Source organism: Pseudochaenichthys georgianus, chromosome 12 (genome assembly GCF_902827115.2).
Source record: "Pseudochaenichthys georgianus chromosome 12, fPseGeo1.2, whole genome shotgun sequence".
Classification (NCBI taxonomy): Eukaryota; Metazoa; Chordata; class Actinopteri; order Perciformes; family Channichthyidae; genus Pseudochaenichthys; species Pseudochaenichthys georgianus.
The window spans coordinates 5,069,926-5,097,217 of NC_047514.1; the positions used below are offsets into that span (position 1 = coordinate 5,069,926).

The following is a 27,292-nucleotide window of genomic DNA, read 5'->3' on the forward strand; positions in this document are numbered from 1 at the left end:
GTTGTATGTCTGTTTCCAGGTTCTCATAATCTCGCAACGTTTGTACAGAACATCCGTTACATGTCGTAAATTAGACACAAGTAGATTTCATGTTAGATTTTAAAATAGCTTAAAAAGGCTGTATTCATTATCAGAATATAAAAAGGTGCTCAACGAAGGTAAATTAGACTACCCCCACTACATCTCTGTGCCTACAGCTGCTTAAAGAATGCTTTGGGCATGCCATTATTACCATGCATGCACCTTTATATGTTTTGTAAACTTATTTGACGAGGGCTTTTAAGCAGTATCAGCATATAGAGGAGATGTAGTGCATACACAGATAGTTAGTCAGAAGTGCACGTTCTCTCAGGTCACGCCTCAGTTGTTTAAAGTGGTACACCCACCTGAGGCAGGAGAAGCACACCATGGCATTCAAACACACACATGATGTCAACTATGGACTCCAGGTGTCAGTGCTTGCTGCACTAAGGAAGGGAGAGGGCCACATCAACCGTGAAACATGACCAAGTTGTCGTTTTAAATGTGTGGGAATTAGATCACGGTGAATAATCTAATCTGCGCACCCAAACATTATGAGTAATATTCTGAATAGAACATATTGTCTGAGCTCAACTTGACTTTGTAGACTCCATGTGTGCTCCTTGCATCAGACTCAATCCATTACCGTTGTGTATTCTGGCTCCAGGGCTCACGGTGCCGCTCGATAAGCAAGATGAGCACGCATGAGCCACCTTTGTTCAGGGATGCATAGAAATCGACATGATCATCGCTGACAGGAGTCTGAAGCGCGAGGTCTACGGGCAGTTGCCCCTCTCCTTTCCCACCCTGCAACTTCTAAGCTATCCAATCAGGGAGCGAACGTGTCAAAGAGAGGAGGAGGGGGTGCTCCAACTCTCCACAGCCCCATTTGATTGCATTAGGAAACGGGGGCACATCATGTTCTTTGCCGGCTGAGTGGAGGACCTTACTGATTGATTGTTGCTTCAAGGGTTGGCTCACTCAAATTCCGAAACAGAAACTGATTGCAGAAGATTTTCTTTAGGAGGGTTGGTATGAGTAACAGCACAGAAGCTAAGGAATGTGGGAGGAGGCAGCGGCACACTTATTTTTAGCCAACTGAAAAAGGCCAAACTATGCTACTATGCTGAGAATGTGTGTACTTTACTTGACAGCCTTGAGGCGGTGGCCCCAAGGCTTTGGAACAAACTCCCCCAAATAATAAAAACCGCGGCCTCAATAGAGATTTTTAAGGGGCGGTTAAAGACCCACCTCTTCCGACAGGCCTTTGGGTCGTCGGAGGAGGTGAGTTAGTGGCTGTCTTCTTTTTTTCTTTTTTTATTATGGGTGTTTTGTCGTATGTTTTATCCTATGTATTACCTGCTGCCGTTTTATGCCTTTTATTCTACATTTTATAGTTGTACTGTGAATTGTGTCCTGTGTACTGTACTGTAAAGCACTTTGTACATCCGTGTTGAGAAGGGTGCTATATAAATAAAGTTTTACTTACTTACTTACTTACTTACAGCCATTTATGAAAAGTGGCTAATGCTGTTACTTATGCTCTCTTCAATGCCAACAGACTCTATTGAGAAATAATACATGTTCCCTCGCTGAACACAAACGTTACTGGTCTACTTCTGCCTTGATTGGTTCATTCGTTTGGTTATGGTTTGACAATTTACCCAAACTCTCCCTTTCAGACACCAAAGGGGGTGCGTGACTGTGATTAGCTACAAGTATTACACTCACTAGCCTCATACAAGCCCACTTCAGAACATCTAAGCTATCTCTTTAAATCAAAGCTATCTGCATGGCCAGACACAGTTGGACAAGTAGAACGTTATATATATTTAAAGATGTGGGTGAGCTGACCCTTTAAATTGAAGCCTGCTTCTGCTTACATGAAGCCCCCGTCATGCAGGATAAGTTCCGAGGCGTATTTGGTGTCTGCATAACGCACACTGCAGTTACTAAAGAGACACACGGTCACATTTACAGTTCTGAAAATACCGGACGTGGCAAAGCAGCGTGATTGAGTGTGGGCATTGATTTGAATCGTTATGCTCTATTTGCATTGTGAGCTCCTGGCTGCTGTCAGTATGGCCTTCAGAGTGAAGGCAATCAATGAGGACACAATCAAAGTGCATCAACCGGACTGTAATCACTGTTTTTAGGATGTCTCTGGCTGGACATGTGCTTGTTACGGTAGGCTGTCCATGTCCACGTCATCTGACCTTATGAAGTGTGTAAGCGCCACAGCAGCAGCTTGGGAAATACCATATAGCTCATGCAATGGACGCATAGGAGGTGAAGTTTTAGTCGGGTGGCCTTCATGTTAGAAGGTCGCGATGCTAATTATATTACTGTTAATCTAACAGCCAGAGATGGCATGGGGGTGGAGATGGTTCTGCTAGTTAGTTACATACTAATGAGGGGGTCCCTCCCATCGCTTGACTTCCAGAGACCTCCTTACTGTCCTGCAGGCAAACACAAGAGACACGTTGGCCTCTAGGAACTGTGATCTACACGGTGGCCACTGAGGATGCTTTACAGTGCATGAAGGCATCCGAGATCACAGTTTCTCAGACGGTCATCTGGCAATCTGACCACCACTCAAGTGCAAAAGGAAAAGCTTCGAAAGAGGCTGAGAGTCCAATCGACCCCCCATTAGTAGGGGGCTCTGTTGGCTCTCTTGCAGCCAAGTCTCAGCCTTTCCACCCTGGGTGTGAGCGAGCGGAGGGGATCGATCTTACCTGCAGGTTCTTCCTCCAAACATTGACCGCCGCAAAGGCCAGCTGCATCTGCTTCCTGCGGGCGTCTTTATGGCGCTTATAGGCGATTTCAATGAAGATTAGGAAGATACCTGCTGCAATCCCACCGGCCACCAGCATGAATACCCCTGTTAGGACGGACACACAAACAGAGCAGAGAAAGATATACGTCAGATGCTGATCAGCGGTCGCCCCTTCCTTTTCAACCAGCTCCTTTTGATGGAGGCAGCTGCAACCCACACAATATTAATTGAAGTCCACAACCACACACGTCACAGCACAAGATACTATACGGCACACTTCCACAAGGCAACCACGCCGACACTAACACAACGATATTGTAAAGGTATTGGACAAAAAAGGGCTCCAGTACCTTACCACTGCAGTTTTTGTCCAATCACCTTTAACGCTTTTCCTATGCCTTATGGACCATACCTGCCATGTTTTCAAAGGTGAGTGTGGCTGGGGCATTGCTCCTTGAGTCACACTCCTGGTATCTCACCCAGGTTTTATCTAGGTCTTCCATGAAGCCATTCTCATGAGAACTGCAAGGGGTTGGTGGAGAGAGAGGTAACAAAGTTAATACACCCTGTGATTGGTGCAATACCTGAGTTGCCTACTCCCAGATAGCTAAACAAATGAGACAGAGACAGCAGGACAGGAGCACAGACAAACATAGACAAACAGACAGATAGGGAAGGGAAGGGGAGATACAGAGATATAAGATGTGACATAAGGCAATGTATTAAATGGTTAATAAAAAAGGTCAATACCTGACCATGAAATCATACTGATAAGAAACAAAAACAAAAAGTCATACGAGTAATGCAGCTTCGGCTGGGACAGACCTGAGAATGGCCAGGGACACATTCTGTTTCCAGGGGCTGTCCTTGCGCATGCCTATGCCAAAGCCCGAACGGAAAAACAGCTCTCCCGTGGTCACCAGGTCGCACTTCTGCGAAGCTTCAAACTCCAGCACCGCAGAGTCCCAGATGAAAGCATGCAGCTTGCTGTGGGGGAGGGGAAGGGAGGAGGAATAGGAGGGGAAGGAGGGGGTTACGGCGCAACAGTACAATGATTTACATACACATTTACGGCTCCCACCCCTCTCTCTCTCTCGCACACCAGATCGTGTGTGTCATACAGCGATTACCAGCAATCTCTACCGCTCTTATGGCCCAAATGAAATCCAATGCCAGATGGGTGAGGGCACGTCCCCCATTGGATTCCCCCCATCTGAAAGATGTTCGTCTTGGTACAACCTGAAAAAGGGTGCTTCTTGACTCAATGTTAGCTTAACCTCACACTTGTGCCAATGCTGTGGACACGTGTCTCGCTCCTGTCCCTGCATCTGTCTTGGCTGGGCAATGGGCCCGGATCAGAGGGAGCGCTGCAGTAAGTCCCGCCACCTCCGTCTGATCCAAAGGTCCATGTCCCCCCCCCTGAGCTGACTGGACTGACCCTGGTCTGTGTGTCTGATAAATGGAGCAGCCGGCCGACACTAGCTGTTGTCGGCCCGGCCTGGCCGAGACTCACTTGTCACGCACAGCCTGGATAGCCTCGGCGGCACTCTCATAGTTGTGCTTCTCCATGTGGCGGTACATGGTGCTAAGCTCCACCTGCCGCCGGAAGTAGATGTCCACGGAGCTCTGCTTCACCGTGGCGTAGATGAACTTGTCCGATGGGTTTCTCAGCTGGATTCAGAGACCGGGACAAGACACAAACAGTCGAGTCATGATTACTAATTGTGAATAACAAATGTAATTTGAAAAGAAAGAGAAACAAATGGAGCAAGATACAATCTGGGACCCCATCTGCTCATATCTGGGAAGTACATGTTTTGGTTGTTTAAAATCAGCTTGTTAACTGGCTTCGACCTGGTCTTTCTGCATCAACTCCATTATTGCGTTTCGAGATGCAAATCGTACAGTCAACAATTAATCAGCACACTGGAGAGGAGGTCTTGGCGGAGATATCCACTGTGTCACCAGTAGGCCTAACTGTTACATTGGTCCTAATACCGCCCGTTACACACCCTTGGGTCATTGATGCCGGTGATGCGCTCCTCAGGTCGGTCCAACACCAGGAAGGCAGCCAGGTTGGCAGTATAGGATGCCACAATTATCATGGCAAATCCGGCCCACACCATACCTAGGATTCTCGCTGAGAAGCTGCGCGGTGCACCTGTTTGGTGAGTTAACAAACAAAAGGATAAGAGCTTTTACTACTTTAACAACTACTACTGCAAATAATGAACCGTCTACCTTAATATAAAAACGTGCATAACTTTACATAGAAATACAAATATAGCCCTCTAAAAATACCAGACATTAAAAGGAAACTGGAAGACACATGAAACAAATCATTAGAGCAGGTGTAAGCTGTTTAAAGATGGGATCTGTCACTTTCTTTCTCCACAAAATTTTATTTGAAAGTTACTACTTTGTCATCCTCAAAGAAAAACATGACAGCAAGACATCGCCTGGAACCACAAATGCCTTCATTATTCCAACTGCGAAACTGTGTAAGACCAAAGTACTCAACAGCATAACAGTGCTCTGGCAGAAAGGCTACATGTACTTGCGATTACATGAGGGTTTAGAGATTTTCAGGAATGACTTTCCTTTATAATCTTACCTTCTCCAATACCGGAGTTCAGCAACACTCCCCAGGAGAACCACATAGCAGATGATAAGGTGAGGGCATCTTCTTCTTCTTCTTCACTGTTTACTTTAAATCTTCCAAACGGGCTAGAGGGAAGAAATTGGGAGGGTTGCAGGAGATACAATGAGAAATCGCAGAGAACCTGTAGGGAGGAAACCCCTGGCGACCCCAGGCAGGGAAGGGAACTGAACATGAGCGGGCAAAGCAAGTAGGAAGACGAACTGGGAAAGAAAACAGACAAAGACAGGGAGAGAGCAGTGGGATGGTTGGAGCCGATCTTCACCTCTTTCTGCCTCCGTGTCCATACCGAGGTAAGATCTACAGCGCTCAGGAGTGCATGTACACACATTTCTCACACACACATTCACCCATTCAGTTGTGATTACACGTAAACACACACATGGGCACACGCATACACACAGATGTCCCCCTTGTACCTGAACCGGTCTAGTAGGTAAAGCATCACCGCCACCACATGCACCGAAAGACCCACCAGCAGCCACAGCGTGCTTTGGAACGGCTGCATGAACGAGTCCAGTGTACTGCGAGGTATTTCCTGAAAACACACATGGCAATTGTCATTAAAAATTGGACCTACAACTTTAATTACATTTGCATATTATTGTCACAGTGAACTTCAAGGTGGCATTTAATCAAAGAAACATGGTCATTGCAAGTGTTGACAGTAGATAGATACACAAGGGATACAAATCTTTTCACAATAGAGCTATACATTTGGCCTAATCAAATGGACTAAATGAAGACACTTACCTTTTTAACAAGGATGGTGAGACCTTGATATTTAAAGGGCTTGGAGAATTCGATGTACTGGGCTCGTTCGTTGTTAATAGTCAGCGGGGCTACAATCATGTCAGCCAGGCCCCCCAGGAGCTCTCCCATCATGCCATTCCACTCTTTCTTGTTACTGTTGTTCACCTGAAGCCCCAAAAGGAAAGCGTTAAAATGAGAATCAGATCCTGCTGTCGTCTAGACCACAGAATGTTTGCAGACTTTAAGGATTTAGGATAGGCCAAGTGGGGATAGAAGTTCTTAAGGCGTGCTTCAAAACTTCGAAACTGGCTCTGGGGATCATAACAGAGCTTGCTTATTTTCAGGAATCAATAAGATCATGCATTGAAGGACACGAGAATTGTAGAGTATTGTGCTCATGCGTACGGTTTCTCTGGGCTAAAGATGAATGCTTCCACAGAAAGCCTGTTTAGATTCAATATAAGTGGAAACTCAGGTGATTACTCTTTGTAGGTTCATCGCTACGAGCGACCCCTTTCAAGTTTGTCAAATTGATTTTCATTTGAATGATAGCCCTTTTAAGGCGTTGTGCAAATTGATTTAAGTAGAGGACTATTACGTTTTATTGCTAACCCGTCCACATTAAGATTCTCTAACATAAGTTATAAAACAATATTTATTCAGGGGTAATATTGAAGCAAAGCATATTGTAAAACATGACTTATTGTCAACACCTTACCTGAATGAACAAGCCCTAACCAATGGGCAAACCCATAGATCGACTACATTTGTGATTTAACAAACCAATAAATAGTGTATGTATAATTCTTCCGTGTTGATGCTAGTCAACTGTTGAGGCTCAAATCCTCAATTTACCTAGAGAATATCCAACCTTTATTCCTTCTATTGTTAGCCAATGTTAGCTAAGCTATCGTTAGCTCAAAAACGTGAGCTAAACATAATGTGCTAGCTAATAACTGCAAATATAAGTTAGCAAACTGTTGAGGGGAAAATGTCTGTCAATATTTGTGCATACATAAGATGAAGTATTTCGCCAAAGAAAACCTATCTGCACATCCTAGTGACTAAAACACATCCTAGTGACTAAAACACTCATGGTGATGGCTGCTCAGTGTTTAAAGCTGACACCAGTAGACCTGCTGGACTTTTGATACCTGGGGTCTCCGTTTTATGACCGCCTATTGCTTCAGCTCTGAATAGTTGTTAGATCACTACTGTTAGTGGAATAGAATAGGGAGATTAAAAAGAAGTTAGGTATTGAATGTGAGGATTTGCGTGCAATATGTGCCTCATGCAAACATACAACAAAGAGCGCTGGAAAGGTAAAACTAACCCGCTCCTGTGTTCCAAATTTCCCATCAGCCACCAGGTGCACCTCATAGGTGAAGTTCATGGTCATAGCCAACTTGATGAGCAGATCAACACAGAATCCGTAACAACATTGGGGAACAATTGGGCGTCCTGTAATAAAACCAGCAACAGTTCAAAGTTACAATCACTCTTAAGGCAACACGTACGTTTGTTAATCTAAAGGCGGCGAACGAAGACGGAACGAAATGTATGACACTGCTGACGACCACACACAGTCATACTGTTGCCAGAAACACAAACACCAAGCATGTCCTAGCATCCCCACAAACACACATTCTGAATGGCACACTCAGCTACATGCATACATATATAGATACCTACTGCATATATATGTATGCATCTCCAGTGGGTGTTTGGCGGGTGCAGTAAAAGCACAGAGATAATATAAACGTCCCTGATAGGTTACCTGGGATGGTCTCATTGGGCCCAGTGCAGATAACCTTTTTTATTAAGACTCCATTTAATGTCATTTCCTCGTGGCATGTTCCATCCGGTTGAGTTGGTTTCACATACACAAATGGCTCCTGGTGAATCGTCACTATCTACAACAGATGGGACAGAAAGCTGTTTATCACATAGACAGATATGGATCTGTTCAGATCCTGAGGGACTTTGGCGAGAGAGAGAGAGAGAGAGAGAGAGAGAGAGAGAGAGAGAGAGAGAGAGAGAGAGAGAGAGAGAGAAAAAACATGCATGGAAAACCCCAGCAGATACACAAATACCCATGTACAAACTCCCAGATACACATGGACGCACACAGACGGATGAATGTAAAAATAAGAGACAAGGATACAGATGAGAGGTTCTTTGGACGCCTAAGACAAATTTGAAGAGATCAGAAGTCATGGCAAATATATCACAGCATTTCTTCACTCCCCTCGGAGAAACAAGTGCAGGCGAGCTGTCCAACACGAGTATATCAGCTCAGGTCTGGATCTGTGTAGACAAGAATGTCAGATTTCAGCAGCAAAGCAAAGGCGCCCTACCTTTAGTCGAGTGGACATCTGGAAGCCCTGTGGTTTCTCCGTCTCTCCTCCAGGCCAGATGATCTTCCGCTGATTGTTCATTACCACCTGCGGATGCCACACACAGTACAGTAGCATCGGTGAGTGCTGACAGAGGCGTGGTGCTGATGAGGCTCCAGCACTGGGGGGTGAGCACCACTAATGAGTCAGATTTATATAAGTGCAGCTCAGCGGCTTCTTTATTTACTTCATAAACCTCTGACTTATACCGGAGGGTTTCAGGAACTTATATTAATCACCCCGATGAGCAGCAGAGTGAAGTGCTGATCCTCGCAGTGCGTGCTTTCGCTGTGTTTGGATATGCAACATCGACTACAAATGAGTTTCATTTCATTTGACAGATTAATCTCAAGACAAGGTCAACAAGCTTGTCTTCCTCAGCAGATTGAGCCAGCTCAGTTGTCATGGAGTTACTTCTCTGTTTCTGAGGTCAAGAATAGATTATAGCCGATGTAGTTAAAAAAAAAAAAAAAAAAAATTAAAAGCTGGGTAATATTTCGGAGAAAAAGCACAGATTAAACCCAGATATTCTATGTGAAAGACACTGAATATTCTCTATGATTATAGTGTCATAGACTTGCAAGAAAAAACTAAAATAATAGTACTCATTTAAACAAAAACAAAAACGAATTAAATCAAATGAATTGTGTTTTGACAAAAATTGGAGTGAAGCACACTTTTTATATAATAACAAGTTGCTATGGGGATACCGCAGTTGATGAGTCTTAATATGCAAATATATTTCACGCTTTCATTATTAATGCACGCCTGTTCTGAAGGCATTCAATGCTTGTTTAAACTTGCATGATAGGTGATGCAATCCAGGGAACATTGTGTACTTGTTCCTTTGTTTCTCATATTACAGTTATAGGGTTAAATAAATTCACATACAGGATATTTATGTTCTTCCACTGATTAAAAGTTAATTTGTTTTTGTTGTTAAGTCAAACTCCAAACATGATTAATATTTGCAATATGGCTGTTTCTTACATTGTTCCTTTCCAAAAGGCGCTCAAATCTTGAATGTTGTCGTCAAGCCCTTTGATTTATGTACACCAATATCAGAAATCACAAATGTGCCTTGTGGGGGCTTGTTGGCACCTTGGTTTTTATATTGAAACAAATGGAAAACAGCGGCTGCCTGCAAGGTAACACCTTCGTGTGAAAAATGAGGTTGTGCTTTGTGAAATGCTCGGCAATAAAAACGACATTCTATACCTACTTAAGGACTCATGAAGTCAATTGTTAGGCTTCATTTTCAGTAACATGCAGCTCCTGCTCGCCATCGAGGTTTGATTCAAGACAACAAAACCACTTCATTTCATACGTTTGCAGTCATTACTTTACACACCCTAATGTTGGTGGTACTGACATCTTCCAGCAGGCAGCTGAGACACACTTTAGAAAGGGTAGTATGTTTAACTTGTACGGTCGTTTTCAAACATGTAGCAATAAAAAAAACATGTCATATTTGCAATAGCTTTCACGAATCCACTGCGACACACTGCTGCATCTTGCGTGGGCTCTGGCTGAACTGCAATGTTTGTCCTAAATTAACTGTGGTGTACTAAAGATAGAGAACTGGAGCTGCATGTCCAGAACAAATGTTAAAAAAGACCAGATATGACCTAATTCTCAATAAGAATAAACTAGGGAATAAACTTAGAAAAGGCTTTTCCTTAATCATCGACTAAATGGTAAACCTAACTTTGCTTCACCGTCCATCACCTGTGTTCCGTTGTAAATGCCGACTTGAACGAGTCGAGTCTTCTGGTAGTTGAGGATGCTGTAATGGGCGTACTTCCTGTCCCCGTCGTCATTGAACTCCACGCGACCTGTGAGGCCCTCGGGGTATTTAGACGACATCAGCACCCTGGAGAGAGCAAATGAAAATGGTTATCTGTGTGAATGAGCACATGTGTCCATACATCGGTGTAGTGTGTCACATATTAGTTACGCTGCAGTCCATTTTATTGCGATTGGTTCGGCACAAGGCTCTCAGGCTAGTGCATGTGGTAAAATGACTGAATATGATGAGTTGATATAAGCGATGATGTCTGCTGCTCTATTTTCCTTATTTATTTAACTTCTGAGAAACTGACCTAAGTGCGTCAGCCTAGATTTAATAAATTGTTGCAAGGAAGTGACAAATATAGAGTTTCTAGCTCATTCTGGAAAACATGATGACCTGACACTCTCCTGTTAAAATTGCTAAAAATCTGGAAACACTTTGTGCCCAACACAACACCACAGAAACTCCTTCAGAATCCAAATCTGTTCAATTGTTATCAGAAATGAATTGTTAATTGCAGCTTTAAGGTAATTGACGTGAAATTCAACAGAAACTGAGAAAACATATTTTATCATTTTAAAAACAGCAGTTTTTCATCGGGATTTAATGCGTCTGGCGAAATCTGAGTTTACGTTATATATGTTTTTTTTCTGCCACTTTTCCAAAAACATTGTCCTGGTTTAATAATTCTGAAATACAATTAAATGTCAAGAAATTAAATCAAAACTCAAACGACAACAAACGATACATTTGAAATACGATCATGCCTTTTACATCAGTAAAGAAAAATAAATGACCTAATTCCTCACGGCTGTATTCTTACCGTTTAAAGAGCGGCCCTGTTTTCCAGATGTTGGTGTTGCCCACACATCCTTTCGGGGGTTCAGTGATGTTCTCCTTCTCAAAGAGCTCCTGGATGGACTGAGCCACCACAGCCACCGCATCATTGATATGCGCCGACTCATTCTTCCCGTTGATGAGCTGGAGGCCGATCAGACCTGAGACCAGGCCAACAACAACAACAACAACAACAACAACACATAATCACTGACCAGAGCACAGACGGCCTCTCTGGATCCTTTTGCAATGCACAAAGTGTAAAAACTTATAGGGCCGCCGGTTTAGACATCCTGAATAAAGGTCATCAGCTGCATGATCCATCTTCGTTGCCCGTTAATCTAAAAACCTGTCAACATCTTGTCATTTACGAAACGAGGCAGCTGAAAACATGGATCAATTTGACGATGTTGCCACTGATGACCTTTTCACAGCATGTGTAAAGAGTCCCTTGAAGTTGGATCTTTATTTTTGTATTAACGCCCTACCAAATAAGGTTTGGGATTCAGCACAGGCAAAGCATTATTTGTGTTAAGGGCAAAAAGAACAAAAGGAACTTAATGTAATCCAACAACAATCCAACTTCAGCTAAGTTTTCTGATTGCAAGCAGGCCTTGCAGACTCCCGGAAGAAGCTGCAGTGGAGGTGGAAGAGACGGGACATGGACGGGACAACAAACGCTCTGCAGGGGTTGGTTGTGTTAAGAGTGCCCGGGGGGGGAAGACGCTGGACGTTTGTGACCACAAAGTGATAAAATATTGTGAGTTACGAAAAAAAATCCAGGGAGTAGAGACAAGAAAGGCTGAGCTTACCATTATATCAGTTATGTGTTGAAAAAACTTTGTAGTTTGTTAGAAACCAGGGCATTAATATGTCACAAATAGCACAATGACCTGACTTATCCGCAACTAAAAGTGCACCGTCGATACACGGCTCATTTAAACCTTTAAACACAAAGTGCTTAAACATTTAAATGTTTAACACACAACAGGCAGTTATACAGATAATCATGAAAAGCATCCATTGTTAATCCCTCTAATCCTTATGTGTTATGATCGGCCTCTGAGAAGAGTCCAGGGTTAACTGGTGCATTCCCGCTGATCTCTCTGGATGAACATACCGTCTGGCGCCTCGCTCAGGGCTTTACCCGACATCTCCCGCTCGCCCACCAGCCACACGTACCCCGAGCCCGTCATGTTGAGGAAGCGGGCAGCCTTGTACACTGCAGCAGCGTCCTCCTCACTGGAGTTTGACAAAAGATTGTTTCTTTGTTTGGTTGACATCACAGTACGTGGAATGAAAGTGGAAATGTTGTGTTCATTTCTATGTGGGGGTTGATTAATGCATGTCCAACCAATTATAGCTGCATTTCATGACATTTTTGGTGAGGGCTCTGTTTTTGTTTAGTATTTTTTAACTCCTTTATTGCTGACAGGAAATGATAGGAGAGATAGTGGGACATTAGTCTTCTCTGCTGGAATTGAACCAGGAGCGTTCACCTGCTTCCAATTTTATCAGACGATTAAATCTGTTTTTATCGGGAACATAAATCTAAGGCTTTAGGTCTCTACTCTACCTCTTAGTTTGCTCAGTAGGCAGTTATCGTCCACTGATATGATGGATCACCACGGGAAGATTAAAAATGTTTAGGTGCAAGCTCTAGGGTTCATATTAATAACGACATGAGCAAAACAGGAAGTCAGGTGACCTATAAAAGAGGGACGAAGGAGGTTGGATGTCAGGTTGATTGATTGGTCATACAAGAAGACCACTGTTCGTGTTTCAAAACTCACCACGTGGATTTATTTAATTTTACTGGATTTAAGGTATGTAACAAACGCCTTTTTTATGAAAGAAGATCATATGATGATAATGAACATTTATAGGTAGGTAAGTTTCAGAAACCGGCTCGAGATACACTTTTTGTTATATTCCATGGAATGCTCTTAACATCCCGATAGCAATGAATATCTGAAGTGCTTTGACAAAAAATCCATAAAAAAATGTCATCTGTAGAAGCCGTAATACTGTAAAAAGTACAACCGATTGGATGGCCTACCTGCCTGTCAGCCTTCCATCGGGGCACAAACTTATCTCGTGCCCTCATTGGTCATGTGCGCGTTCGTGTGTGTTGGAGGAGGGGCTCTATAAGGAAGTGGCAGATTTTCTCCGGTTGTGTATTTTCAAATTCTAGCGATCTCGAGCCGGTTTCTCAAACGTACCTACCCCACCTTTAAGACCTTGAATTTCTATTTAAGAAAATGTAAACATTAGAATGATTCGTGTTTTAACAAAATAATTGGTGGTTTATGTAAATTATCAAGCACAAATACTAAAATATCCTCGGCTCCAACAATTTGTTCTATATCTTATGTTAAAACTAACATACTTTTTAAGACATTCACTTTAAATGATCCAGCTTGCATTTGTTTTACCCAATTATTTTTTCTTGAATGTTATATATTGTTTTAATCAGGTGTGAGGTACCTATGCTACCTTCCCCAATGCTCCGTTGGGAGGAACGTATGCGTAGTTTGGGACAAAGCTCACCTGGCGGACAGGATGATGACGCGGGCCTCCAGCTCTTTGGCCTCCAGCAGCAGGGCAGTTAAGTTAGTGTCCTGGCTGAACTGGAGGACTTTCTCTGCCTGTGATCGGGGCATAAGAAAGGTCAAGCCAGCTACTTTCCCCTACCTTAGACACCATGCTGCCTCTTTACCTGTTTGCTTTCGAGCTTGGCCGATTTTGATTGAAAACGGGAGACAGATATAAAAAGGAAAGCGATCCAGGGGAACCGGCTCAACTACAAAAAAAAAAAGCTTGGAGGGAAAAAAAACTTTTGCATTTGTCTGCATGCAAACTGAGGGTTATCAAGGCTCCAAAGAAGGACGTGCATGTGTTAGGTAGGGGGAAGAAGAAGGTCAATGCAACCATTAACTAAAAACGGGTGAAGGGGGGGGGGGTGAGGGGGACGTTTTCCCTCAACAAAAAAATTGCTGAAAACTAGGGAAGTGCTACAGAACAGGAGGAAGTAGCATCTGGGAAACGGTTTTGTCCCACACTACCGGTTCTCCACAAAGGAATTGACTTGCAAACTCTTTTTGTGTGTGAGTATGTGTGTTCTGAGTTCATGCATTCCTTTATTGAAGGAGAAAATGAAAATGATAAAAGCGGGGCGCAGTTCACTGACTCTTTTTATTTTTCTTTAATGACCGAAAATTATAGATTTTTCATAACAAAATCATTCTTCATTTAAATCATAGGGAAATGTCTCAAAGTAAAAAATTAAAGAAAACACGTGCTACCAAGAGAGGAACATTTCTGGGTCGGCTGGTGACTGGATTGGGCTGGTTTCTAGTTGCTACGTTTGGAAAGTTGGTGGGCGGCGTGCATTGACCATGCAAATATACCTTAGGTCCTCGCTTGTTGTCATAGGACAGTTGGTCGAGGTTTTCATAGTTCCTTTTTTTATTCTGATGAGTAATGTGCACAGAGAAAATATGCAGACACAGAAAAATATTATAAACAGTTGAAAATGGAGGGCAGTAAAGCATTCCAACAAATCTCCACTTTTCTGCTTCAAATTAGGAGCTTTAACGGTGGGGCTTGCAAAACATCAGAGACGACCGCTGGATGGAAATGCTCTGGTTCAAACAACAGTCAATACACAAAACAGCATTAACATAGAACTTCGTACACACAAACGTTGGTGGTCAACACAGGCCATAGGATTCTCTACACCAGTGTTTCTCAAACATTTTCACACCAAGGACCACTTAACCAATAAAAAAACACTCGTGGACCACCTAACTCCATAAATATCCAAAAACACATCATTTTTCTAGAACAGATTACAAATCGCCTGAAAAGGGTACAAACAAGTGGCAACGTGTGTGATGAAGTTGTTGCGCTGGGCTATATCCAAGGCCGGATTAACCATATGGGCAACCTGGGCAAGTGCCCAGGGGCCCTTGAGCAAAGAGGGCCCTCAGTGACAAGATTTAAAAAAATTTTTTAAAAAGTATATTTTTTTTTATTATTTTTTTTTTTTTTCGGGCAGTGGGCACAACCTCACTCATCATAGATTGTTTTAAATTACACTCACTCTTCGCTATAAATAACACAGCTTTTCTATAGGGTCAAATTAATATATTTTCTAAACCGTCTCTGTACTGTAGGTCTCACTATGTATGCGCTCAACTTTATTACTACGCGGTGGCGGTGTATAGCCGACTCACAGCCCCACCCTCACTCATGTCACATTTTGTCACGTGAGCAGAAATCATGGATGGTGCCGGTAGCCAAACGCCCAGCGGGGCTGCGAAAAGAAAGAAAAAGAAGAGAGAGTGGCGGCTGCATTAAAACATTTGCCAACAATAAATTGCTTTTTCAAAAAAGCAAAAAGTGACGAAATAGTCCAGCAACAACCACAAGGAACAGTGGCGGCGGTCATGGAGGATGTTGTTGAGCTAGCGAGCAATGTTAGCCTTGAACCTAGCATGCTAACGCAGCAGCGGGTAGAAGAGGAGGAAAAAGATGAAGACGAGCCTGACGAGGACGTCACAGAGCAGGGTGAAGGTTCGAGTTCATCGGAAGTTCCCTGTGTCTCTCAGGACCCTGCTTTTGACAAATAGGTGTGCGATTTGACATGCCAGATTGACTGAAAATCTAAATATTGGTCATGTTGGTAGGATTGGGTAGGCGTGGTGTTACTTGTTGGTACGTGGGTTGGGGGGGGGCCCATGAGCGCTCATTGCCCAGGGGCCCCTGGAGGTACTAATCCGGCCTTGGCTATATCATGCAATCAAAAGTGAAACTTAACATCGCTCCATTGCGGAGATATTCCCGCGAGAGTGCGGAAAACTCAAATGTATTTATTTATTTCAAATGTGAAATGTTACCAATATACTCACGGACCACTAGGGGGCGCTCACGGACCACCAGTGGTCCGCGGACCACACTTTGAGAAGCACTGCTCTACACCAAGAGAAGTATCTAGTATCTAAGAATGACTAGCTCATTAATGCTTTAACGGTATATGTAAACTATCAATAGGCTCTTCTATACAATTATCTCTGTAGGTGACAACATTTTTACCATCCGTGTAACACATCCTACAGTAGATCCTAGCTGAAGACGCACACACAAGCTAATGATTCTCAACAAAAATGTATATTAGTGAATTCATTGAAAATAATTAAAAATAAATTAGGTTTTTGGTCTCAGGTCTTCTCCCTGGTCAAATGTAATTGGCAGTGACGATGAGTTTGATGGAGGTCAATACACATGCTATATAATCTCCTGTTGGAATTAAGAAGTAGGGATGGGGGAAAATCAAAACATCGTCACTAAGTATCGTCATAATATCGTAACGTGGGCCCCTGCTGAGTGACACCCCTATTATGTTGACATCCAATATACTATATTGTTCCCATCAGGTAGATAATATACTGTATTATACTATAAAGTCAAGATGTTATAGTACATACTGTGAGCAATTAGTATGTATGGTATCTAGTCACAGCACACAAAGTTCTGACACTCAGGTCGGACTATATTCTGTCTCCATAGTTGTCATCATTTTGGATTCCAGTCACCGTTCTGACGGAGGAGACACTGGGGTCCTGCCTGAGACTGGCAGCCATTTTGCAGGAAAACACATAATCTTTCTGCTTCGTGGGGTTCTTATGCAGCAGCCTGGCTCCACAGCTCACACCCCAGTGCGCCCTCTTCACAAAGGTGACTAAAGCAGACAAGCTGACACATCAAACGCCATCCAGGAAGAACTCAAAAATAAACAGGTAATTGTTAAAACCTCAAAGATGATAACAGAAAAGCAATCATGAGACTTTAACATGTAATTACCGAGTAAAACAATTTGATCATAAAACATGCTTTTTTATTAATCTTCAGCATTTTATCTCCTTTCCACAAGTACCATCCAGCAGCACTGCGGACACAAATAAAACACTTTGTCCTTTTCTCTTTACCCAAGAGTGTTGCTGGCGCTCTATTTTAGTATCCTCACAGGCTTTAATATTTCATCTTCTGTTGGTCATGTTTGCACTCTAAACTCTCCTGTGTCCAGAGCCTGTGCTGGTTGTGACTGCGATCCCCCCGTGACGCTGTGACCTCACTAACGACTTGCCACAAGGATAAAAATAACGCTTCAATTGAACAACTTTATGCAGCACAACAAGGTGATTAGAGAGAACACCACTTCTCATTAAAGCATAATGTGAAAACACTGACGTCTGCCACATCCTAACTAACATCCGTCACCAAAAACCATCAAAGCTGTCGATGCATTTACAGTTCAGCTGTTTAGCTTATTGTCTTACAAACACACGTCCAAGGAAAGAGCTAGTACAGGTTTCATTATCCAGCTCATGTGGTGACATGGCATGTCAGAGCTAAGCCGAAAAAATAGCTACGTAGCTACGCAGGGATGTGTCCGAAATTGTCCGAAATGTTTGGTTCCTCTGCTTGTTTTCTTGTCAGTTTTGATATCTACAGGTACTATAATAATAATAATAATAATAACTTGAATTTATATAGCGCCTTTCATAACCTCAAGGTCTATAGGCCTACTATATTATTTTATAAGATTTAGGTTCAAGGTTGTTATATTCGTTTTTCTAACGATATAAATATAACTGTATATTTATTTCTAATAGCATGACACTTAGACAGATATTTGTATTTTCTTACTGTGAACTTATCCCATATAAAGACCAAAGAAAACGTTATTTTTTATTCTTCTATCCAGACTTTTCAAATTCAGAGTTTGGCACTAGCTAAAATGGGTTCTTATTTAAGAGGCTAATCTTTTAAAACTTGTCAAACATATACTGTATAGTTTATTTTAAATAAAAAAGCTCATTCCTTTCCTAGCTGGGCTTTGTAGTTTTTAACAAATACCACTTAAAATAGGAGGAAATTGACATTTATTGAGGACTATTTTCAGCTGCGGATTAATACACGTTTGGTGCTCTCGTGTGAATTTAACGGCAGCAGCACATTCCATGTGGGTTCAACTCTATATGAATACAGTGTGTGCTCTCTGTAATTAAGGAACACAGTTTGACTTCCTGTTATGTTGTAAATGGAGATCTATGGAATAAGATATAATATCAAATACAAAGGAATAGGAATCATTAGGCTTTGAAAGCAGGACAATAGGATCAGTATGAGATATTTATATGGGATTGCTTTATAGCACAACAAAATATAATAGCCCTCTGAGTTTGACCAGGCTTTTAGTGTAATTATAGCTGCACACTTTTGGCAGAAATTCTTACAATAAATCCTTCTTATGGAGCCAAATGAGCTTGAGCTGGTCCTGCAGTAATGACTAAATAGATGTCTAATTGAATACAAGTAGTAGAGAGAGTTCCCGAAGTAATATGAGTTTGAATGGGACGTACAGATGGGTTCATTTTGAGATCCAAACTCATCAAAAGCAATCAAAGGAACTTCCTGGATTGTCGTCAAGGGCTTTTAGTACACAGATTGAATCTCAATAGTGCAGGATGTGAGTATCATCTGGGATTTGGTTGTACACGCCAACTTAACATTTGAAACCTTTTCCTATTGGTGAATCTATCAATCACTTCATTTAAGTAGCTGTCGCTTTGGCTGTGGTTGCTTCTGTGAATAACCCCGGGTGTCATTTCCAGCGTCTCTTCAGCTTCTGATTTAATTAAATCTCAGAATCAGGACTCATTTCATTCTGAACACACAATTACAGCAATGTGCCCCAGAGAGGGACAGGCATCAGAGAGTGAAAAGAGGAAAAAAAACGTCCCACGGTACTTTCGTCTTATTAAAAGGATGAAATAGATGACATATGTTTTTTCCCTTCTTTCGCTATCGTTCTATGTTCCTAAAGGGCACACATCATCGCGGTCTCAAGTCTGTTTTGGCTCAAAGACGATGATCAGTATTTCAGTGACCCACATACACAGCTCTGAGATACACTTAAAATGGATGCATCAGCGCTATCTGAAAAGGCGAGAACAATCCCCCGTATCATGTGAACACGAGCTAACAGGGTGCAATAAACAAAAAGCCTCTGTGTACAATAATGAAGCCGGCCATTCATCACGCTCCGAGAGGAAACACCTGACTTCCGCCACGGCCCCCGATTACACACTTCAGTCTGTGATGGTTTGCAAGGCCCCACGTTAAAGTCCACTATTTGGCTTCCAAATGTGGATAGACACAGCATAATTTGGACTATGACGAAAAGCAACGTGAAGATGAGCAAATAAACGTACAAACTTTTGTCAGATTAGACCACATTAGACGCTGTTGATGTCTCTAGGAATGTTAGCCAATGTTTACACAATGGTGAGAAAGAGATATGGCCACATAACAGAAAGGAAAACAGTTACATAGAAGACCTCTTGAGGTTTAAAAACCTTAAACACTCGCGCGCCCACACACTCTCAGGGAGCCTGGGAGCCGGAGCATCTCACCTTTGTTTCTCTCTCCTCCAGCAGGGTCTCCAGCCTCTTTTGAGCAGCGCGCCCCTCGTGGTCATCGCTCACTATCAGGATGATGTGGTTCCAGTTGAACTCTCGCATCAAGTCGAACCACACGTGCGCCTGGTGGGAGTAAGGAGGGACTGTCCGCAGAAAGGACAGGTGGATACTCTGTGGAGCAGGGAGGGGAGATTAACATTGTGGAGTTTTACACAACAGCTTTTAACGCATGACTCATCGTTAAGAACATGCCAAAAGAAGTTGACTCATGGGTGTCCTCCTGCTCTTTTAAAAAGGTCATTTATATGCATGAATTTATTTAGTGGGACATTTGAGCCAGGACCGTGGTGTTCCAATCTAGTAATCATAATGCTACAACATTAATATATATAACACAAATTGGACCAGCAGTTTAAGAAGGCCCGTTCCTGTTACAACATGAAAACGACTCATGTCCATTTGGAGAAAAATAAGTTGGTGATGTTTTTATAGAGGCACGGTTCTGTCTAGATCAGGGGTGTCAAACTCAATTTCATCGCGGGCCACATTAGCATTATGGTTGCACTCACTCATTAGCATTATGGTTGTAACTATATAAATATACATAAATATATAAAATAATTAGGGCTGTCAGTCGATTAAAATAGTTAATCGCGATTAATCGCAAATTAATCGACAAATATGCTTTATGCTAATGTTTATTATCATTTGAACAATGACAAATATTCTAATGAATATTAAACACAACAACCTCTGAACATTACAAATATTCGCCTCAATTCAACCTGGAACCTCTCTCATACAATACAAAGTGTGTGTGTGTGTGTGTGTGTGTGTGTGTGTGTGTGTGTGTGTGTGTGTGTGTGTGTGTGTGTGTGACGTGTGTGTGTGTGTGTGTGTGTGTGTGTGTGTGTGTGTGTGTGTGTGTGTGTGTGTGTGTGTGTGTGTGTGTGTGTGTGTGTGTGTGTGTGTGTGTGTGTGTGTGTGTGTGTGTGTGTGTGTGTGTGTGTGTGTGTGTGTGTGTGTGTGTGTGTGTGTGTGTGTGTGTGTGTGTGTGTGTGTGTGTGTGTGTGTGTGTGTGTGTGTGCGCGCGTGCGTGCGTGCGTGTGGATCGTTGGAGCTATGTGCAGCTCAAGGCATATGCTCGAACGGGAGCTGCCTGGACGCTGCAATCATGTTGCGCACTATCCGAGCTGAGTGTGCTGACTGTTCGTCCAATGTCCCACTGTCTGGCTTCCTGCATAAAGTCAAGTGCTCGGCGCAGTTGTGGCGAAATGTCGCTCCTCTGTTTTCATTGAAACAGCTCCTTATATCCGTTAGCGCAGCTAGCTAGCACCAGATGCTAACAACAACAATGCACGTAAGGTCTCTCTCTCGCTGACTCGGGCCACACATACACACACCCTCCCGGTCCTCCCGATGGCCAGTCGGTGCCTGCCGGTGAGCGTGGAAGTGTGGTCTGCCTCAAGCGGGCAGCAGGAGCGGGGCTGTCAGCATCAGCTTGTAGATGGTTTAAACTCGATGCGCTCTGAAACTACGGGGCGGCCGAGGAAAAAAAATACACATGCGTTAATCGCGTTAAAATAATTAGTGGCGTTAATTTGTTTTTGCGTTAACGCGTTATTAACGCGTTAAATTGACAGCCCTAAAAATAATGCATTATATTACATTATTGCCTCTGAATTGGATTATTATCGGATAGGGTAATAACTAACTACGTTTGAAAGCAGAAGTCCAGGGCAAATAATTGCAAGTCTCTTCAGTGCGCATGTCACAAAACGAGATGCATTGTGGGACAGGTAGTTTATGGGCAACCTGCTTCTGTAAAGTGGCATGTAACCGTATAATAAACGTATTATATTCTTTGCAAGCTCTTGCAGGGCCACATTAAATGAAGTCGCGGGCCGGATTTGGCCCCCGAGCCTTGAGTTTGACACCCCTGGTCTAGATGGTAAAAAAGACTCACAGAAAGAGGACCCTTTTCTAATGGTAAACATCTAAGGTCAATGCCTGACCCAAACCATCGCCCAAGAGTTTCTCAAATCCATCCTACCATCTTGTCAGGACCAAGAAAAATAAAGACTATAGAGCAAAAGGATAAGGGCGAATGGTTGGGCCTTTAAGATATCAGACTCAACTACATGCATGGGAGTCTTATTGTTCGTCTTTTGGTCAAAGTTTGTCTCTTCATACCATGACCATTAGTCATTCCCTAACATTCGAGAAACCGTCATTTAAATCCAAACCTGATAACCCTAAACGCCAACCCTAGTCCTGAACACGCCAGTCTTTATTTGGAGTTGCTACGACCAATAAGATGCAGACTTGGTAAAGGGGAACTGAATTTGGTTTGAATCCACTTATACCAGTCATAACCAAGTCATTTTGTGCCTAGGCCTTACCAAACCTCAACCATAGCATTGTAACGTCATATCATGTCATGTCGTCAAACCATGTCCATCACTTGGTGGAAGACTTAACACGCAGACTAAGAGTCTTATCAGGTTGGACCTAACTAATGCTATGGCTGACATATGGGTGTCCACATAATGTTGGGAATGTGGTGTACTTTAATTACTGTACACTAACAAAACAGAGACATACAATACGTTGGAAGTTTAAATTCCTGCGGCTGCTTTTTTTTTTTTCTAGAAAAAGGGATACTATGCATCAATATTAAAGACAGTAAAATAAAAAACTGAATTTAATGCCTTTGATATCATTTAACCTACAAGAGTAGCAGAGATGTCAATCAAATTAAATTGAGTTATTAAAGTCCTCGACGTCTTTCTCATAACTCATAACACTGTTTCATTTCAGTGGCATGTGCTCCATAAAAACATAACTCAGGTGAAGCACATTATTAATGGCGCTTGTTCAATTTTCAGCAGGAAATCCATTTAATCACAGCTCCCCTAATGGACAGTGATGGGACGTTTAATCTAGAAGGCTTTTGAAGCTGCCCCACGGGAGCTCCTCACTCGCTCACTCTGCGTTCACTCCCCGTCTGTTTTCCTCTCCCTCTATCTCCCTTCAGATCTCATCCATCACTCACCTTGTCGGAGTAGATGGACATGCGGGTGGTGAGCCCCACCACGGGGATGCGGTAGAAGCCCGCAGTGTAGGAGACAGGCGTTGGAGTGAGGTGGTCATTGGACTGGGGAGGGTGACTCACCAGGATAGCGTAGACCTGCAGAGGCACAGAAGAAGAACACTGTTATTTAGAGCAAATGGTAGCACCACTACTCTTACTCGAAATAAAAGGAATCCGATTCAGACTTTTCTTTCTTTTTTCTCTTGCTTTTATGGTTTCCCATGTTTGCCGACAATAACATGAACATCTTATCATATTTAAAGATTCTTCAAACACAACCTGTACAAGAACACACATATGGGAAGTACAACATGTCTCTTCTTGGTAAATTAACATTCCCGGCATGAAACCACTGTAAAGAATCCACGCTAAATTCATGACCCTTTTTGTTGGAGGCTGTACCAACACAATGCACACAAGAAGCCATGTGTTTGATTAACCTGACAGTATTTGCTATGCACACTTGGAGCATGACTGTATAATAATAACCTTATTAAAAGTTCCTTTCTGAGCCACTGAATTTTAATTTGGTTAGAAGTGGAATGAATATCAAATATTTCAAGAAATACACATGTGTAAGAAATGAATTTGTTAAGGCAGTGCCTCGAGATTAAGTACATAGAGTCACTTTAATTATTTAGTCAAAATATCACACACTGATTGCCGTGCTGAATGTGGGGCATCCGGGGCCACTCAGCATCTGTCCGCCTTGCATGGTCTGTAATCCAGTTTTGGCAAAAAACATCTGTCCTTCTACTTCAAGTTTGATTACATGTGTGGTGCGCACTTTGAATACAATATCGTCATCTTTAATTTAGTAGGTGCGACTGCTTCTCCGTAGAGTTATAGGTTAAAAATAAAATTTGAATAAATTGTAGAGGAGCAAATAAATAAGGTCTGAGAGCTCAACCTTGAGAAATGCTTCGGAGATGGAAGAAAGAGGAATAAAGTTGGCTTGTTTGTGCGCAGGCATGGATTTCTGGATATGAGCAGCCCGTATGGTTGGGTCAAAAATGAGGTCTGTCTTCCAAAGACTGCTCGCAGGCATCTACTCCTCCATCTGCCACAGACTTCCCTTCTCAGTAACTGCAAGCGCCCACAAGCCAAAAGCTCTTATGATGAAACCTTCCATTGACCTTCTGTCTTATTATTGTGACTACTGTAGATTACAAGAGAGGCGTGTTGCACAACTGAAGCATCGTTGGTGCAATTTGTTCAGCCTTACGTGTGCTTATAGTTTGGAGACTAAGTGGGACAGTATTATTCCACAAGCCTGTATCAATTAGAGGCATTACACTGAGTGGAGAAGCACAAGGACATGAAAGCAGCACTGAAGCTGTGGGTGTTTTTTTTCTTGTTGTTAAGCCTCATTATGTGTGTGGGAGAAACAAGAGCGAGAGCGAGTGGGACTTGATGCCCCAACGTGCTGTGACATAACGCAGGCGCTTTTTAAGAGCCATGTTGAACATCACTCATACATTATGATGAGTTGTTTGTTAGATCTGCAGCACACAAAGTATGACTCTTTGCTGCTTGGGTGTACTTTTTTAAACGGGAATCACATAGTCCAAGAATAAAAGAACATTTGTTCATATCATACAGCTGGAGACAAACGTATAGAAAGTGTCAGCCTCCCCCTGCAAGAGCGATGCTATGGAGCACATAGTGGAGTGGTTCATTGTAATATGACGTACTGCACATTTTCACTCGGTTCCTTTGCAGTTCAGTAGATCTGCAGCTGTGTGTGCGGGAAACATACACTTGCCCTCTCATCCGAGATATGCCCCGCACCCAAAGCCTATTTCTGGATGTCTGTGTGGAGACTTCACTGTAGCACTAAACACAAAGAGGACTCATGTGTGCGTATGAGTGCCAAATTGGATAAATGACAGGCCTGTGGTAATATGGATGATTTTTGCGCTGATGCTGAATGGACATCTAGTCTGCTACTTTAAGGATGAATAGAAAGCTGGTTCAGAGCTCTAAACTGATTATGACAAACAATCTTTTTTTGTTGGAGTAGCCCTTACTTGAATAAACAATAGCAACTTTCTTCAAGGTTTGGTTCTTCCAAAACAATAAACAAATAACCAGATTTGCAGTTGTGTGGAGGTGTGCATGGATCATATGTAACCTATGACTCAGAGATGATTTGCCTAAGCACCCATGCGTGCAGAGGTGGCAGTGAGAGTACCTGACTGGAGATGAGGTCCTCGCACACGGACAGAGCCATCTGGATGGCGTTGGGCTTGTGCGTGACGGAGATGGCAGTCAGCTTGAATTTATCTCTTCCATAAACCTGGTTGGCCTGGGTCACGGCATCTTTGAAGACCTGCTCGTATCTCTTCTGGCTCAGCACGGCCCCGATGTTCACGATCTTCGGCTCACAGCCGGCCCGCGCGCAGGAGCACCAGAAGAGCACCGCCAACAGAAACAGACGCATCGTGTGGACCACCAGCGAATAGCCTTTCAGCGCAGCCCGGTCGCTTTTCTCCCCGGTGGCGGGTCGGCTCCACCAGCTTCTGGACGGAGGCACGGCTCACCCCGTTCAATGCACGATCCAGGTGGGCGGTGAGAGCGAGGGGTGGGGTGGGGGAGGGCCAGAAGAGTAGGAGAAGACAACAAAAATAAAAGATGGATTTATGTGCAATGCGGAGGAATGTGCATGCTCATTTTAAGAGCAGCCTGTCAACTGTGGACATCCAAACCGCATTGTCCATCTTTCTTTTTTGTGTGCTCTCCTCTGCAGAATCGTTTTTTTTTTTTTGCAGAAATGTTTCAATCATCCTCCACGCGGCTTCTCCTCCGGGGCGTGAGTCTCTCCGGTGCGCTGTGTGCGGACTGATCAGCGCGATGCGTCGCTGGCTGCTCGCTCCGAACTGAGCAGGCTGCTGTCCTTGGTGCTATACTGCGCGCTCCCGTCGTATCTCCAGCACTCCTGGTTTTTGCGCGTTGGCGTGCTACTGCTGCTGTTGCTGCTGAAGATGATGATGACGATGATGATGATGATGATGCGGGAGTAGAAGCTGATCGTAAGAAAAATAAATGAACATAGGCTACTTGTAGCTATAAAAACCACTTGACCACGAAGCTAGTCATAACAAGACATGGGAGGTGATAATAATGTTTCATGTCTGCAGGGCGTGGATTGCCTGCTAAATTAACTCATTCATTTGTGGGCTTTGTTAATGCGGCTGATTTTTAAAGACTTGATAACCGGATCACACTAGAGCAGATGTAGGGAGGAGGGAGGGGTGTTAATACCAATCTAGCAGGTTTCAGGTTAGATGTAAGCAGGGCTTTTATTAGTTATTTGTTCATCCAAACTGGAAGCAGAGTCGGATTTGTCGCGTAGCTCTCTCTGCGTAAAGTGGACCGCATGCACTCGTTCCCGGAAGGCTCATACGCAGCATGTCAGGGACAGCTGTCACATGTAATCAGTCTGGAGTCAAATCAGCCTGTGTTGTGTAATCAATATCCATATCTGCGTTTTTGGAGTGTGTCAGTTTGGAGCATCCCTGCAGAGAGACAGAGCTTGCATGAGCAGAATCAACCTCCTGGTTACCTAGGAAACAAGATTTCGCACACGCGCACACGCACAAAGGGGGTCTTTACACGGAGGAAACATTCCCTGACAAGCCGACAGAGAGTTTATTCATCACAGCAGGAGACGTTAAAAAACATGAAAAAACAAACGAGCACAGCCAGAGTCATTCCGTGAACTACTCTAACAGCAGTTTATATCATTTGTATTAATAGTCGAGAATCTGGACATTTATCCTCAAGGGATTTTGTAGTGTGTGTTTATTTCGACTGATCTCAAATCATTAGAGGAAGGTGTTTAAGAAATGAGGACACTGTAAAGACATCGAACAGTGTTCTGAATTATGTGTGTGTGTGTGTGTGCGTGCGTGCGTGCGTGCGTGTGTGTGTGTGTGTGTGTGTGTGTGTGTGTGTGTGTGTGTGTGTGTGTGTGTTAGGGCTGCTCGATTATGGCAAAAATCATAATCTCGATTATTTGGGTCAATAATTGATATCACGATTATCAAAAACGATTATCCATTTACTTTGAAAACATCAATTTATTGAAGAAAAAAATGTTGAACAGTATGTTTTTAACAGTTGATTACCCTGAACTTTAAGTATAACTCAACTGAAAAACCAAAAAAAAATAAAAAAAAATAATAAGAAATAAATAATCGTTATATTTAGATTACGTTGTTTTCATAATCGTTGCAAGCCATAATCGTAATTGCGATTAAAATACGATTAATTGAGCAGCCCTAGTGTGTGTGTGTGTGTGTGTGTGTGTGTGTGTGTGTGTGTGTGTGTGTGTGTGTGTGTGTGTGTGTGTGTTTGTTTGTTTGTTTGTGTGGCACTGAGCTGATAAATTAATCACAAGGATGAGGGACTCAACAGTCGTCAGCTGCTGGCTGTGTGCTCCCATAATGAGCCTGTCTCTGTGATTAACTGAGCTT

General features: G+C 43.0%; 1 protein-coding gene across 4 annotated transcripts in view; it reads right to left on the minus strand.

Moving 5' to 3' along the window:
- The window catches only part of grin1a (glutamate receptor, ionotropic, N-methyl D-aspartate 1a), a 35,753-nt gene extending 9,909 nt beyond the window's left edge, over positions 1-25,844 (minus strand). The window contains exons 1-20 of one of the 4 annotated variants that reach the window (XM_071204951.1): positions 25,009-25,844; positions 22,776-22,910; positions 19,715-19,891; positions 14,645-14,707; positions 13,785-13,882; positions 12,355-12,476; positions 11,221-11,395; positions 10,334-10,478; positions 8,567-8,653; positions 7,987-8,122; positions 7,543-7,670; positions 6,210-6,374; positions 5,876-5,994; positions 5,412-5,524; positions 4,810-4,958; positions 4,311-4,468; positions 3,623-3,784; positions 3,210-3,319; positions 2,757-2,902; positions 2,430-2,480 (exon numbers count right to left, since the gene is read on the minus strand). In XM_071204951.1, the coding sequence (XP_071061052.1) occupies positions 2,430-2,480; positions 2,757-2,902; positions 3,210-3,319; positions 3,623-3,784; positions 4,311-4,468; positions 4,810-4,958; positions 5,412-5,524; positions 5,876-5,994; positions 6,210-6,374; positions 7,543-7,670; positions 7,987-8,122; positions 8,567-8,653; positions 10,334-10,478; positions 11,221-11,395; positions 12,355-12,476; positions 13,785-13,882; positions 14,645-14,707; positions 19,715-19,891; positions 22,776-22,910; positions 25,009-25,257 (2,688 nt within the window). In that variant the 5' untranslated portion in view covers positions 25,258-25,844. The remainder of the gene's footprint in view (positions 1-2,429; positions 2,481-2,756; positions 2,903-3,209; positions 3,320-3,622; positions 3,785-4,310; positions 4,469-4,809; positions 4,959-5,411; positions 5,525-5,875; positions 5,995-6,209; positions 6,375-7,542; positions 7,671-7,986; positions 8,123-8,566; positions 8,654-10,333; positions 10,479-11,220; positions 11,396-12,354; positions 12,477-13,784; positions 13,883-14,644; positions 14,708-19,714; positions 19,892-22,775; positions 22,911-25,008) is intronic. The other 3 variants (XM_071204952.1, XM_034095673.2, XM_034095674.2) reach the window with 3 other exon arrangements.
- Between the last annotated feature and the right edge of the window lie 1,448 nt (positions 25,845-27,292).